At 47.4% G+C, this 14,697-nt stretch overlaps 1 protein-coding gene across 1 annotated transcript; it reads left to right on the top strand.

Moving 5' to 3' along the window:
- Positions 1 to 14,213, top strand: TTL (tubulin tyrosine ligase). Its single transcript, XM_026844676.1, has 7 exons — positions 1 to 101; positions 1,502 to 1,606; positions 3,363 to 3,595; positions 6,752 to 6,887; positions 6,984 to 7,253; positions 8,207 to 8,350; positions 10,213 to 14,213. The coding sequence occupies exons 1-7, from the start codon at positions 1 to 3 to the stop codon at positions 10,328 to 10,330; spliced, it is 1,107 nt and encodes a 368-aa protein (XP_026700477.1). The 3' UTR covers positions 10,331 to 14,213.
- Positions 14,214 to 14,697: the final 484 nt, after the last annotated feature.

The following is a 14,697-nucleotide window of genomic DNA, read 5'->3' as shown; positions in this document are numbered from 1 at the left end:
ATGGTGGGGTCTCCTTCTGGACCTCAGTTCCTCCAGGGATCAAGCAAAGACAATAAACTGGAAACAGAAGGAAGTCTGATGGTTTTTACTGATTTCTTTCAGTAAATTAGTGCTGGCAGTGCTGGCTGCATATTGAAGTGCCTGAAGTTACAGGCCTTTTCTGGAAGATGGTTTTCAGCTCTCTTATATTTAAAGATTTGTGAATAAAATAGTGGCCCAGTTCAGGGCCATGACTTTGGGGTTGAAACAGATATTCACTCTCTGTGATCTTGCAGGTGCTTGGTCTTTAAGGTAATATTTGCTGCAGACCTTTTTTCCCAGGCAATCACCAAGGAGGGTAACAAACTCTGAATCCTTTTTCTGGGTCTGAATCACTCCCACAGGCATTTTTTTAAAAAAGAGAAGGTGAAGATGGAAGTAACTGCCACCCTTGGGGCATCCCCCTGGTCCTAATCATTTCAAACCAGAAGAGTTTTTCATCATGTTTTCTATACTCTTGTCTGTTGTTGTCACCGATGACCCAGGTATTGCCCTAAGCATTGCTTGCCTCTTGCACATCCATGTTTGGCTGCATGGGTTGTGTGGGAGAGGCTGCGTGGTGTTCCCCAGATCTGCAGTAACCTTTGGACAACTGCTGCCATCCTGTCCCCCGAGAGAGCTTCTAGCTGAGCACAAGTGTTTGTGTACTGTGAGAAGGTGAAGGCAGGCAGGCTGTGGTGTGAAACCCAGCATTAGTGAGTAGGTACCCATCTATTTGGCACTCTGTGTAGCGCTTGTGAGGCCACAGCTGGTTACTGGGACCAGTTTGGGACTTTACAAGAAAAGCACAGATACCCTGGAGTGACTCCAGCAGGGGCTATCAGGATAGTCAGGGGGACACAGGATGGCAGTCAACTACTGGGACAAGGACCTGTAGAAGCAGTAGGATCTTCATCCTTAGAGCTACTCGGACTTTGATCAAACAAGAGGTTGGAGCAGAGACCCCCAGAGGTCCCTTCCCACCCCAGATATCCAAGGGGACACTCTGCAAACTGCCAGAGAGAAGCAGGACTCCAAATCTTTTAACATTTCCCAGTGTTTTGTGATACCAGGTCCAACAGGGAATCCTGCTGTATGTGACAAAGAAACAAGACCCTTTCCTAAGCTGTGATCTTTGTATCGTGGCATGTCTCCCTGCATCCTCCTACTGCATTTAAGAGTAACTGAAATCTTGGCTTTTAAAAACTGCCACCAGCAAATGGAGAAAATTTTTGTGTGGTGCTGCCAGTTCCCAGTGTGAAATAGGAAATTATTATTTTCCTTTGAAAAATGGAAGTGTCACATTCAAAACAGACTTGGGTACATGCATGGTTTTTCATAACGAAAAGAAATAAACTGTAGGACCCATCACCAGCTTAGAGCCTGTTTCTGTGATGCAGGACAAGGAAACTGCCTCCTTTCTCTTCCCTACTGCACAGGACCTTTGCACCAGGCAGATGTTTTTCCTTTATTAATTGAGAAGTTTGACCTCTTTGTTTCCCTTTTTAGGCCATGAACCTGGACTTGTGCAGCTGGTGAATTACTACAGGGGAGCAGACAAGCTGTGCCGCAAAGCATCTCTGGTGAAGTAAGAAATTCACGGAAATGTTACATGGGATTGGCAGAAGCTTTTCTGTTGACTTGACTGTTGTCAAGTGTTGAACCTGTTTGGAGGGTATTTCACAGAACAGCTGCCCTGGGAGTGTCTTAGCATGTGCTGTCTTCAGACTTCTGTGCTGGTCTCTAGAGCTATATCTGTGTACAAAGGCCTCTTTGTAACTTCAGGAGAAGTACCATTTTCACTGAATTACATCTGCTTGAAACCATAGAGTGTATTGAATCAGAGTAGAGCACAATCAAAAGGAAAAAAAAAGCCCCAAACATATCTGCTCTTTTTCCTTGTAGACATTTAATTAAAACCTACTCCTTTTATTCTCTGTTTCATACAGAGATGAGCCACTAATATGCCTTTAGCTAATCAGATTTGTTTGTCAAGCAAATGCTTGGAGACATCTTCAGGAAAAGCTCTGGAAGTTATTTCTGCATGATCAGCTGTGCCAGGGCCTCCTGGGGAAATGTGGATGAGCTTTCATTTTAGATAACCTTCATCCCTGTGCAAACTCTCTGGCCATTAGGGCATCTTTGTGTCAGAGTTCTTATTCTCCTTCAAGCGTTTGATTCCATGTTAGTGTCTGTGCTGCGTCTCTTGCTGATGCAGTCCTGCAGACTGCATGTGCTGTTCAAAGGCCTCTCCTTTGCCTGTGAATTGTGTTCCCAATTGCTTTCTTTACAGTGGTGATGCTGTTTGTCAGGACCTAGCAGGGTATTTTTTAAACAAGTGCTCAAGGTGCTCCCCAGCTGGATTTTTCTGCGGCCCATGGTCTAGAGGCAGTGCTGAATGTGCCTGCAACCTGTTTTTCTCTCCTGAAGCTTGGCTGACCTTTCTAACTGTGGGATCAACCATGCATCAAGCTACTTACAAACCCAAGGGACCACAGATGAATTCCACAGGGCCCACAGGGTGTCAGGGCTCCCAGGGTGTCACAGACAGACTGCCATTTCAACAGAGAGGCACAAATGCACAGAGAGAGAGTTACTCAGGCATGAGCTCTGCTTTTGGCCTTAAGCAGAGCACAGGGTGAGCATTCAAAGAGGCAGGCAGCTCCCTTGACTCTGAAAGAAAACAGGCCTGGGCTCTGCTAACAGGAGTTTGTTGGCATCTCTAGACATTACTGGTAGGAGAGATCAGAGACTGCATGATGCTGTTAAAGGATTTCTGTAACAATGCAAGGGGGATCCCAGACACCGTGGGACATGAAACGTGTAGCTGTGTCCTTGCTTTCAGTGGTCTTCATCCATAACTGGGACACCAGATCAGATCTCAATGGCAATGGGATCAAGAGCTAAGCACCAGCACAGAGAATATTACTGCTCTGCCTTCCCTTTTGCATGTTGTGATCACAGCATCCTTCCTGTCTCGTTCCGTGTTAGCAAACAGACCTCCTTAGTTCCCTTGTGCAGAGGTAATGAAGGGAATGTTCTAGTTACATGGAAACTTCTCTGCTGATTGTTTCAGGATATCCATAGTGTGTACAAAATGTTTAATGAAAGCATGCAGGTCTGATTCAAAGAGCAGTGCTTCGCTGCATGTTGAGGTTGCCATGATATCTTTAGGGAAACCTTAATTTCAAGGGTCTAAGGAAAATATAATTTAGCACAGACTGTCTGCAAGCTGCTGTTCATCACCAAGTGAAAGAGCCCAGTTAATGATTATTTTTACTTATTAAATGATGTCCATGCAGGTGAGGACACTAGGAATTATCAGCCTGTCTCTCTTCACCCAGGCTTATCAAGACAAGCCCTGAACTATCAGAGTCCTGCACGTGGTTCCCTGAGTCATATGTGATTTACCCAACAAACTTGAAGACTCCGGTGGCTCCAGCACAGAATGGAATTCGCCATCTCATAAACAACACAAGGACAGATGAGCGGGAAGTCTTCTTGGCAGCTTACAACAGGCGGCGGGAAGACAAAGAAGGCAACGTGTGGATCGCCAAGTCCTCAGCCGGTGCCAAAGGTTCATTCTCCAGCAAAACGAGCCACCCTCTCATTATTTCTTGCTCTTTACTTGATCAGTAGAGTCCTGGGGCTTGGCTGAGCCCAGCTAATATCTAGCCCATAAAAGCCTTCACCTACCAACTGGCAGTCAAGCCAGCATAGGGCTTTGTCTGCTTGGTGGCACAGGGCTCCTGACAAGCGTTGTAACATGCACATACTACCTAGGACATGGATGGCAGTGAAAGGACCTCCACTTTTCTACATGTGTGCCTCAAAATACAGAACAGTTTGCTGCAGAGAGAGGGCAGCAGGGACCAGCAGGCAAGGGGAATGTGGAGAGCAGTAGATAACAGGGAGAAGAACAGGATATGGGGAGGAAGGCAGCAGGCAGGACAGCAGCCTTCAAGAGAAGGAGCCCAGGTGTCTATGGTGCAGCTAAGCCTGGTTTCACCTGGGTGGACAAACTGCTGCTTGTCTTTCAACCAAACCCAGATGCCTGGTGCCGATGGCCTACCCGTGGTGATGCTGAGAGACTGGCTGAGCAGCCACTAGCTCAGTGCATTGAAATTGCACGCAAGGCTCAGGGGAAGGTACCGGAGCAAAGACAAGCAATGCATTGTCTGTATGTCCCTTTAATTTGAATAAGGCAATAGATACCCGAGTGATAGTGTGTCCTTCCTTGTTCCAGGGTCATTGCATCACTCACTCTACAGAAATAATGATCTGCTAGATAGCTGAACACAGCTATAGATGTAATGCTTTGGTAACTCTGCTGTCTGTCAATTGCAGCAGTATCATGGGCACGTTGTAAGAAAGGCATTATGAAAACGTGCCTTGCCGTATGTGCAGACCCCAGGCTGAGGAAGGACCTGCTCTTTTCAAAGGGAACAAGCCCACATATATTGCTATATTTTCAGAGTCACTTCTGATGCAGTCTTACAAAAATCACCAGAGAATGTGAAAGCCAGAGGTGGCTGCAGGGAGGCTGTGTGATAAAACTGTCCTTCATGCTGGCTTCCTTAAATGCTCTGCTGTCTTAGCTGTGTTATCAAGAAGCATCAGAAGAGTAAGCTTATTTTCATCAGGGAGGAAGAGGAGATGAGTCCTTTCGTTATGCCAGTGAGAGAATGTGTTTCTGTGTGGTATAACTGGCAAAGTCTCAATCTGGGCAATTGAAAAGGTCATTGCTGTGGCTCGCTGCAGGACGGAGAGCTTTAAACTCTCCACATCCTTTATTCAAGTGTGATCTCATCTTTTCTGCATTAAAGCAGAGTAACCTTCCATATTCATCAGTGTCCTGCAGAACTCAAGCTGAGCATTAAAGCGGAAATCAGAGCCCCATGTTAATCTTGTAGAGGGAAGTTATATGTCTGCTGATTACTTCTGATGAAGTAGAAGGCTTGTCAACATTAATTGCCAAGGCAGATCCAGGTCAGGCACGGCCCCTGACTCAGAACAGGTCTAGTGGAAGCTTGGCAGTCCGTCAGTAAAAAGAAAATGAAAGGTTTAGGATGTCCTGACTTAGAAGTTGAGAGATTTTTCAACTGTGTCCAGAGTTTTTTATGTTTTTGAGAGAATGGACAGCTGCCCCACATAAGCTGCTTTGCTGCCTCACTGGGTTGCTGACAAGGTGCACAGTTAAGCTAACCTTCCCCCTTGATTCACCGTCTGTCCAGTGCAGAACGGGTGCCTGCTGATGTTCCCACTGCAGGGGCTTTGCTGTCTTACAGAGGTGTTGTTTCACTCCTTCCCCCAGTGCAGTCTGCAGTTGTACAAATGCAAGTTTCTGTCTGGCTCTGCTGTGATCAGGGGACTAAAAGTCTTGCCCTCCACATAAAACATGGCTGAGAGATTCTTTGATGAAAGGACTTCCTTTCAGTAGAGGACACTAGGATAGGTAGGGGATCAGTAGGGCTGGGAAGCTGTGACTCATGGGTATGCAAAGCATGGAGCAGTGAAAGTACCTGCAGGGCTGTGTTGACAGAGACCTTCAGAAGTCACAGCTAGGAGCATTTTCCCTTTGATGATCCTGTCAAACCCTGTCTGTGCTCCAAACCTGTGTTCTCCCAATAATGCCCGCTTGAAGAGTGTTTGTTTCTTTTCACTCGGTATTTCCTCCAAAACAGTCAGCACAAAATTAATACTAAATCATCAGCTTTAGTCCAAAAAATTAACTAAATGCCTGAAGACTGGACATAGTGCCAGAGAAACATTATATAATTTTACCTGAGATGGTTTTTCCCTTGTGTGGCACCATGCCAGAAGGGATATCAAATCCCAGAAGGGATATGTTCTTTCTTCATTACTCTGGAACAGTGGTTTCAGATTTGGACTCTTGAAAGAAATGAACAGTGACAGCTTCAGTCAAAATGTGGCAGTATTTAAATGGCACATCTAACTTCTTTAATGCAGAGCTTCCACAGCAGGGGAAAACACTGACTACCTGGCTGAACACTTTGAAATAATTCTTTTTCTAGTGCAGCAGTGATTTTAATAGTAAATTAAATGAACTCTGCGAGCAGGGCAACGCTGCACAGGTGTTCATGTATGACTGCCTCTGGCAGCCAAAGAAGCCAGCCAGGGGGAGAAAGTCTGAGCCTAGGATAAAAACCCACAAACCTCCCTCCCCAAATTTAGAAAAAAAAAAAAAGGGGGAAAAAATCTCACAAACTGCAAAAATCCCTGTTCTCCAAACTGCTGAAAAGCAGGGAAAATCCAAACAAAATTCAACAAGTGCTGAATGTGCCCAACTCCCTGAGCCCAGCTGGAAAAAACCACTGGAAAGGGAAACAAGATTCCCAAAACCAAGCAGCTGCCTCACTGCTTGCCAAGGTCCCTGTCTGCTGTGCATTCACTCACACCTGAATAGCTGTCCCTCTGCAGACAAGTCCCGGCAGGCCATGCCATTTCAGGTACCCTTGGTTCCCATTTGCATTCGCTCTGGTTACAAGGGAGTCAGATGCCCAGTGGCATGGCAACAGGGAGATCCCTCCGCAGATTTGATGTCTGACACTGAGCAAACATGACATTGCTTGGGCACCAGCCAGCCCTGGAGACATGGGTTCATGCATGTGGCATGGCTTTTTGAGCAAATGAGCCATGGTCCACTTGGGCCATGAAAGAGCTCCAGCAAAGGTAGGAGGATCATCTACCTAATTTTGTCTTTCTGTGCCAGGAGAAGGCATCCTGATTTCTTCAGAGGCTGCAGAACTCCTGGACTTCATCGATGAGCAGGGACAAGTACACGTGATTCAGAAATACCTGGAGAAGCCTCTCCTTTTAGAGCCAGGGCATCGCAAGTTTGACATCAGGTAACCTTTTCTGCTTTTGTAATAATACTGGTTTCATTTTTGTCCTGTTTCTTTCTAAGCCAGTGAGACTATAGAGTTTTTTCTTTTACCCCCCAGGAGCTGGGTTCTCGTGGATCATCAATATAATATCTACCTCTACAGAGAGGGTGTCCTGCGGACTTCTTCTGAACCATATAACAGTGCTAATTTCCAGGACAAAACCTGCCACTTGACCAATCACTGCATTCAGAAGGAATATTCCAAAAACTATGGGCGGTATGAGGAAGGGAATGAAATGTTCTTCGAGGAGTTCAACCAGTATCTGATGGATGCCCTGAATACAACGCTTGAGAATAGCATCTTACTGCAAATCAAACACATAATAAGGTAGCCAGCTGCCTGTTGCCTAGGGGAGCATAACCCTTCAGTGACAGGGAATGTATACAGACACAGCTGGGAAAGCAGACAGACCAACAAGGGAAGGGTTTCAGTTGCATAAATTTAAGATAATGCATAAACACCCCAATGTCATTGCTCAATGAAAAGAGACCTCCGTAGGTGCTGTTCTCTCAAAGGTATGTGGCAGTTTGTCTGCAGTTTGATAGCTGTGGCTGGAGAAGGATGAAGCGAGATCACTTGGTAAGCAAAGAGAGTAGGTTGAATGACGGGACTGGGTGAGGTTAAAAGACAAGGTGTGAGAGGGAAAATGAATTCAGAATCAAGTCTGCAGGATCTCACTGCTTCCCCTACCATCAGCACACAGCAGCACATCTTGGCATACGTCATCTTACCCAGTCCACAGAGAACCAGCTACTTCCTGGGCATGGAAAATGCCTGGAGAGAAGTCTTAGAGATTATGGTGCTTCAGAGAATCCAGGTCTTGATAAAGTGATCCTTCATGGCAGAATTTACTTTGCAAGTGCTCCACTACTGTTACACCAAAATGACATGATACAGTCTTTGAGGGACTCGAAGGCAGATGAGCTCTCGGCGGCAGTTCCTTGGGGACCTGGTGCAGCCCTTTGTGGCTCTGCCTTCTGCTCCAGGCTCTAATTGCACATCATGTTTTCAGCTTGCCCGATCCAGTAGTGAGGGTGGATGCTGCTCTTCAGGAATTCACTCAGGGGTGTCCCCACATGTGTTTTGATAGTTGCACAATCTCACCTGGAGGGACCTGGTTACCATGACGTGTGTTGGATATAGCTTGTCATTTGGGGCAGTCCCAAGGTAACAGGGCACCGCTCCCCTTAACTGTTGAATGCACATGCCCTCAGAAGCTGAAGTGCAATGGGTATGTCCGCTGGGCTTTTGATACTGGGTTTCTGGTTCTCCCTTTGCAGAAGCTGCCTTATGTGTATAGAGCCTGCAATCAGCACGAAGCATCTTCACTACCAGAGCTTCCAGCTCTTCGGCTTTGACTTCATGGTGGATGAGGAGCTGAAGGTCTGGCTGATAGAAGTCAATGGGGCCCCAGCATGTGCCCAGTGAGTAATCAGTTTCTGTAATACCCTCGTGATGCCACCATTCACATGCTTCACCCAGAGAATGGCTGTGTCCCAGCTCCAAGTGAAAAAGGTGGAAGAAAGTGAATAGCAGAGAAGTTTTCCAGGCTAACCCACTGCTCTAAGTGCCAGCTGATTTAAATACATTGCTTTGTCTCTGTGTTTGGTATCCCCCAGCTTCTTTCCCATGTGTGATGGGGCACTAACCTCAGGTTTCAGACAAATGAGTTTCAGTATAACTTGTGTCATTTTTATTGACACTGTTGGGTTGAAGTTACATTGCAGAATTAACACTTTGGGGGGTCAGGTCGTTTCTCAGTCTCTGTTGTGGAGCCACTGGTGGCTGGTCTTTACCTGAACACATGATAAATGAATAGCATTAAGGGCAGCAGCTAGAAGTGAGTGACTGAATTTGCAGGCAGCAGGACCCCAGAGCCCACTGTGAATGCTGCAGACATTGGACGAAAGCTTCCACCAGCCACAGGGAGAGGCTGAGACAGCCAAACAGCTGAGGCCATGAGCATCTCTTTGTAGGCACAGCAGGAGTGCTGTATTAGGTGATTGAGACAACTGTGGGAGACTAGAAATCTTTGCTAAATGGGCATCTGTATTTTATACAAGCCCAGCAAAACAGAACAGGCTGTACATCACTGCATTAGAATTAGATTAGATGTAGATTAAATTGGATTGGATCATCAGTAACAGTAGACAAAAAATACAGGTCAGACAGCCTGTTCATCAGGGAGCTTTCTGTGTCCAGGGTGCCCTGTTCACTATGTACACTGTAATGCAATGCTGCCTTGCACCTCCTTGTGTTGCTGTATGGGTAGAATTTGGCTGTTGCTGGGTGTATTTGGGTTGCAGCAATGCCTTGTTTGCTTTATGTCTCTGTGGGCACTTGAAAACAGAGGCAGCTGAGGTAGGTTTTGGCTATTTGTGGCTTCTCCTCTTTAGGGTTATTCTGATTTATAGCACCTGTATCACACAGTTCCCACTTAAAAGATAGATCAGCTGCTGAAAGCAGTAACGTTCCTAGGAGCTGAAAAAGCATCTTACTGTCATGTAGCCCCAAAGGCACAGGGTGAAAGATGTAGTTAATCCTAGTAAAGACATCTTTGGTACTGAAAACATTCCAGGTGCCAGCATGTTCAGGGAGTTTACACATGTATTTCATTCAGGAGAAAGTGTATTGTATTAAATCATTTCTCAAACACATTGACTCTCTTCTCCCTAATCCTGCTCTGCATGAGCTGTGCCATTATGAAAAACATGCCATACTTCTGTAGGGTTCTGTGGTCTCTGTTCCTGGTCAGAAGCTGCTGTGCACAGCTGCACTCCAGTGCAGCATTTCATCAAATGATGAATGCATCAGAGTAGTCCCTCCGGGGCATATCCCCACGTGAACAGGGCCTGGTGTGATAACGACCACTCATGGAGCTGGAAAGCCAGTACAGGGGGTGCTCAGCTGTTCAGCCACTGTCTGCCCCCCATGCATCTTGCAGTGACTCAAGTCTGGGGCCTGAGGGTGTGGAGACTCTGCTCAGGAGCCTGTTCTGTTAGTAAACTCAGATGTTTTGTGGTCCTGTCTGGCAGAGAGCAATATTGGGAATGGCAGCACCACTGAAAAAGAAGACGGTTGCTGGGGTAGGTGGGGAGGAGATGGAAGAGATGTCACCCTCCCGTTTGCCACCCTGGAGCTACCTGTAATGGGAGCAGGATGTTGTAGATCCTCCTGGGAAAATGCATCTCTATGTAAAAGTTGATCAGGGACCTGCTGGTTTGTCATGCCTGGCTGGGCATCTGATTCTCTCTCTCTCTCTCTCTCTCTCTCTCTCATCTCTTAGGAAGCTGTATGCAGAGCTCTGCCAAGGAATTGTTGATGTAGCTATCTCTAGTGTTTTCCCCCTCAACGACACTGGGCAGAAGACGAGCCAGCCATCATCAATCTTTATCAAGCTGTGATGACAACAGGAATGCCTCTGCTTTCCACAGGGAGAGACTGCACCCATTGGGTCAGCACAGTTCAGTGGCTTATCTCGGTATCATGCCAAAAAGTGATAGAGACAGGCTTCTTATTTTCTGGGAAATCACGGGGAAAAACAACAAAACGGGCATCCACGCAGCTGTGATGAGCCAGAGCTGCTCAGGTAACTCTGCCAGCATTCACCAAAATCCACTTTAGAAACAGCTCATGTGACTTTGATATCTGAAACAAATCTCTCTGGGAGAACAACAAAATAACCTTAAAATGAAACCCCAACAGGGATACTGTAATACTGTATTAACCCCTCCTTTTCTATAGAGATAACATCGGGTTTTTTAAGGGAATTGAGTGAAGAGTACGATGATCTTCTGGGACATCGTGGCTGGGAAGTTGTCCTCCTCCTGCTGTGTTTCTTCTTTCCTCACCTACTGCATCATTAGTGCCTTAGCTCAGCTCCAAATAGGTGACTCTTTTCCTTTGTTCCTGCTCTATTACGTAGAAAGGAGCAAGCTCTCTTGCATCGCAGGATGCCTAAAGTCAGGAACACCAAGAATTCAGTTTACTTACGTCATTTTCCAAGCTGGTTGGCTGAACACCCAGGCAACAGCTGGCAAAAGGTTGCTGAACTGCAGGCGGTGAATTAACCCAAGCAAGGAAGGGAGTTTTGTTTATTTATAGCTATCCCTTTTCCTAATGAGATTTGAATCATTGTCCATCCCAGTCTGATGCAGTTGTTTAAAAGAGGTAGAGACACCCTCTTGGTGCTCACCAGCAGGCTGTAGGATTTTTAGCATCACATTTGTGCTCAGTGTTTGAAATAGTGGAAACCCAGTCTCCGCAGTTTCTTTTGAGACACTGCAGTGAATTTAGGTTCTCCTCAGCTTTCACCTTCACGCATTTGAGGCCTGAATCTGAAACCTTTTAACGGAAATAATTTTTTTCCCATTTGGTCCCACCAATCTTATTCTCCTCCATTTGACAAATACTGCAATTTTCTGCCCTGAACACAATCCCAGCTAGGGGGAAGGTTGGTGAGGTTTTATAGACCAGGAGAAAGATTCCTTGTGTATAGATTTTTCCAAACAGCTGGCAAGGCAAGGTGTTTTGGGGAGCAGGGGAGGTTAAATTCCTTGAGGTCCCTGAATTCCAGAGCTAACATCTACTTTGAGTATAACCTAAATCCCTGGTTTACTGCCCACACTATGAAGTGTGTCTGAATTTTCAATGTGAGCTCAGCACATCCTTCCTCAGCTAGAGCTCTTTGCAGAGCACAGTGGTACTTGTAACAGCAGCAGGGTTTGTGGGGGATGTTCGGGGTTGTGTTCTGCTGCCTCTGGCAGGGAGACATGGTTGGCACCAAAATAAACTGGTTCCTCTCACCCAGAACAAACAAACAAGAAGATATTGTGGAGGTTACAAGCTTCTGGCTGCCTGTGGTTAATGGGAAGTGAATCAAGCAAGGGGATTTCTGCCTCCCTGAGAAGATCCTGGTGCTTTGGTATACTCATCTTTGCTCATGACAGAGATTTCAGAGGTCTTCGTGCCAGCAGATGATCCTGGCACCATTTTGTAGTCAGGACTGAAGTGACCAGGCCTCCTTGGAGTGATACATTTTGATCATGCTGTCATGGGATGGAAATTTGTTGCAACATGCTGCCAATCCACCAGTAGCACCATTTCTCACAGGGCCACTCAAAAATCCAGGAGGGAACGGAGTGCTTCGCAAAACCTCGCAGAAGCGTCAGAGAGAGGGTGCATCCCAAAGAGCCGCACAAGCACCTCTGAGGTTGTCAACACCCTGAAGCACGGTGTTCATCCGCATCGTCACACAGGGAGTGTGACAAACACAGGGTACACTGGTGGATGCTGAGAATTGACAGGCAGCAGGAGCTGTTTAAAAACGGGGCTGCATCTTTGTTCCCCTGCACTGCAAGTGCTGGTGGGTGGCTTCACTTCCAGCGAGACCCTGAGTGCCAGGTCTGGTCTCTGGATTTGGGCCTCATGGGTGTTCAGAAGAAGGACTCTGAATGCATCAGTTCGTGAGATGGGAAGCACTGGGTGATAAGCTGGGAGAGGGGTATGGAGAGAGGACTGGTTGGGTTTTCTAACCTTATGATAGCACGTAAGTGTCAAAATTCCACTGCAGGCCAGGTAAAGTGTTGTGGTAACACTCCAAGGTAAAATTTAGGCTGTAGTGGTTGTTACTCAACTTGTAAACTTCACCACATCTCCATGGGCATTTTCGTGTGAGCTCAAGGGAGCTTAAAAATTACACCTTTTTGCCTAGCAAAGGGAAGATCTGCTCTGGTCCAGGTTGTGCCTGAGGTGAAAGAGATGTTGGGGTTTTGCAAGCTCTAGTGCAGATGAGAGCAGAGCATGAAGCGAGAAGAGAAAATTTTCCCCATTATCATGAAGTGAAAAATGATTATTTTCTGGGGTGCTAGACCCATCCTTCTTTTCCCCTCAAAAGGGAAATTAGAAAACCGAATCACTCCCTTACTGCACAGTAACACAAGATTTCCAACATAGTGGGATAAGGGCAAGAAAGCTGCCTGGATGCAGGCAAAAGCAGCAGGACCAGCTAGTAAAGCCAGGAGGAGTGGTGACTCAGGAGCCTCTGCTTAACTCCAAGGCCTTTTTCTAACCCCTTTTTCACCTCGGATTGCATTGTGGCAGGTCAGCAGCTGGCTGGTTTTGCTGCTCAGCAAGTGGGACTTCAACTTGGTGATAGAGCCACAACCACAGGCAGTGCAGCTGTTCATACCCTGCCTTTTCAGCTGGGCTTGGGGAAGATGGTGATTCAGGGATGCTTTAATAGTTGGTTTGTTTGCTGAATTTTTCAGAAATAAGCAGCAGCCTTTGGAGGAAAACAGCAGGTATCACGTGTATTTACCACCTGCTTTCAAAGTGCTCCCCAAGGTAAAGCACAGGAGGTAAGTGATACAGGATAGAGATCACAGTGCCTAAGGTCTTGCCCAAAATACTAGCTACAAGGTGGAGTAGAGGATGCATGTATGACTGAGGCCTGAGCATTGCAGACACGGGTGCACCGTGCAAGTGATGCTCACAAGCCCTTGTGAGACTTGTTTGTTTCTTTTTTTCTAGGAATACACAACAATAAATGTTTTCTAGATTATTTCAGCTAAAAGGTCAGTAGAAAAGGTCTTAACTCTTTCCTGAGCTTTCACAAAGGATGGTGCTGGGTTTCCAGAAGATGCCTACCATATTGCAAAATGTCTCCAGTCTTAGTTGTATCCCGTCATGTCAGCCAAGAAGGACTTCAGGCCCAGGTGCTCTGGCAGTGTTTTCCAGCAGTGTTTGGTCCCGCTGGACTCTGGGTTTCCAGTAACTCCCATGTGGCTTGTCTCATACCAAGTTAGTCATGATTACCATGCAACAGCTATTGTACTACTGCCAAAATCTGGTGGCTGGCCACAGCCCACAGAAAACACTGGAGAAGTCTAAGAAAGGCTTAAAAGCCGATTCATCCAGGTAGCCTGGCCTCCCAGTCCTGCTGTGACCAGGCACCCCTCAGGACTGCTTGCATGTCCCTGCTCCAAGCATTTCTTGTTCTCCACGTGCAGCACTCCCTCGGGAGAGCAATGCTGTGCCATATGTAGGTTCATAATCATGTCTCATTGACAGTGTCTGCTATGGCAGCCCTCAGAAAACCCTGGTGTTGAGACAGTGGTGGGGTACATACTGCGCTGCCAAGCTGGCAGCCTGCCAGGCTCTGGTTTGTGTCCCCAGCTGCTCTCACGTCAGCATGTGCGTGTGGGGCCGGCGGGTGCCCGAGCTCGTAGATCTCCAGTGACTCTATCCACATCTCTCCTAAACCATCATTAAATCGTGCAAACCCCACAGCCTGTGGTGTTTCCTTTGGGCAGTGGGCCCGTGGGGTGTCAGGTCCCCCTGGAAAACTGCCTGTGGGATCCTGTGGCAAGTGTTGCCCCCCTTGCCATGCAGGACTCCGGGAGCCGTCCCAGTCCCACGGTGGAGGTTTCCTCACCTCTGGTGACAAATGTGATAAGAGACAGCAGCGTGGCATGAGGGGTGCTGGCCTCGCACCCCAGGGCGCTCCCAGCGCTGGTGGGAGTTGGGGGGTTCTTTGGGGGTCCAGGGGCACGGAGGTGGCAGGGAGTGATGTGGGCTAGCAGGGTGTCAGAGCTTCCTCACTGCTGCTGCAGGGGCCCTGGGGCAGGTGTGGCTGGGAGGAGCCGCCCTGGGAGACACGGGTGCAGGTGGATGGGGGCACGGTGCTGGGAGCACTTGCTGGGGGAGCTGAGCTTTGGGGGACGCAGGGGAGGGGGCTGCTGTGGGGCGGAGGGCGAGGGTCCGGGACGGG

This window comes from Athene cunicularia (assembly GCF_003259725.1).
Source record: "Athene cunicularia isolate RWA chromosome 3 unlocalized genomic scaffold, athCun1 chr3_part1, whole genome shotgun sequence".
In the NCBI taxonomy this organism is placed as follows: Eukaryota; Metazoa; Chordata; class Aves; order Strigiformes; family Strigidae; genus Athene; species Athene cunicularia.
The sequence above is the reverse complement of the archived record's forward strand: the minus strand, read 5'-3'. Positions and strand labels throughout refer to the sequence as shown.

Excerpts from the sequence above, each read along its gene's own strand:
- TTL (XM_026844676.1), top strand. The coding sequence starts at position 1 with ATGGTGGGGTCTCCTTCTGGACCTCAGTTCCTCCAGGGATCAAGCAAA. Across the intron at positions 6,888-6,983 it reads CATCGCAAGTTTGACATCAG|GAGCTGGGTTCTCGTGGATC; the intron begins GTAACCTTTTCT and ends TTTACCCCCCAG. Across the intron at positions 7,254-8,206 it reads CAAATCAAACACATAATAAG|AAGCTGCCTTATGTGTATAG; the intron begins GTAGCCAGCTGC and ends CTCCCTTTGCAG.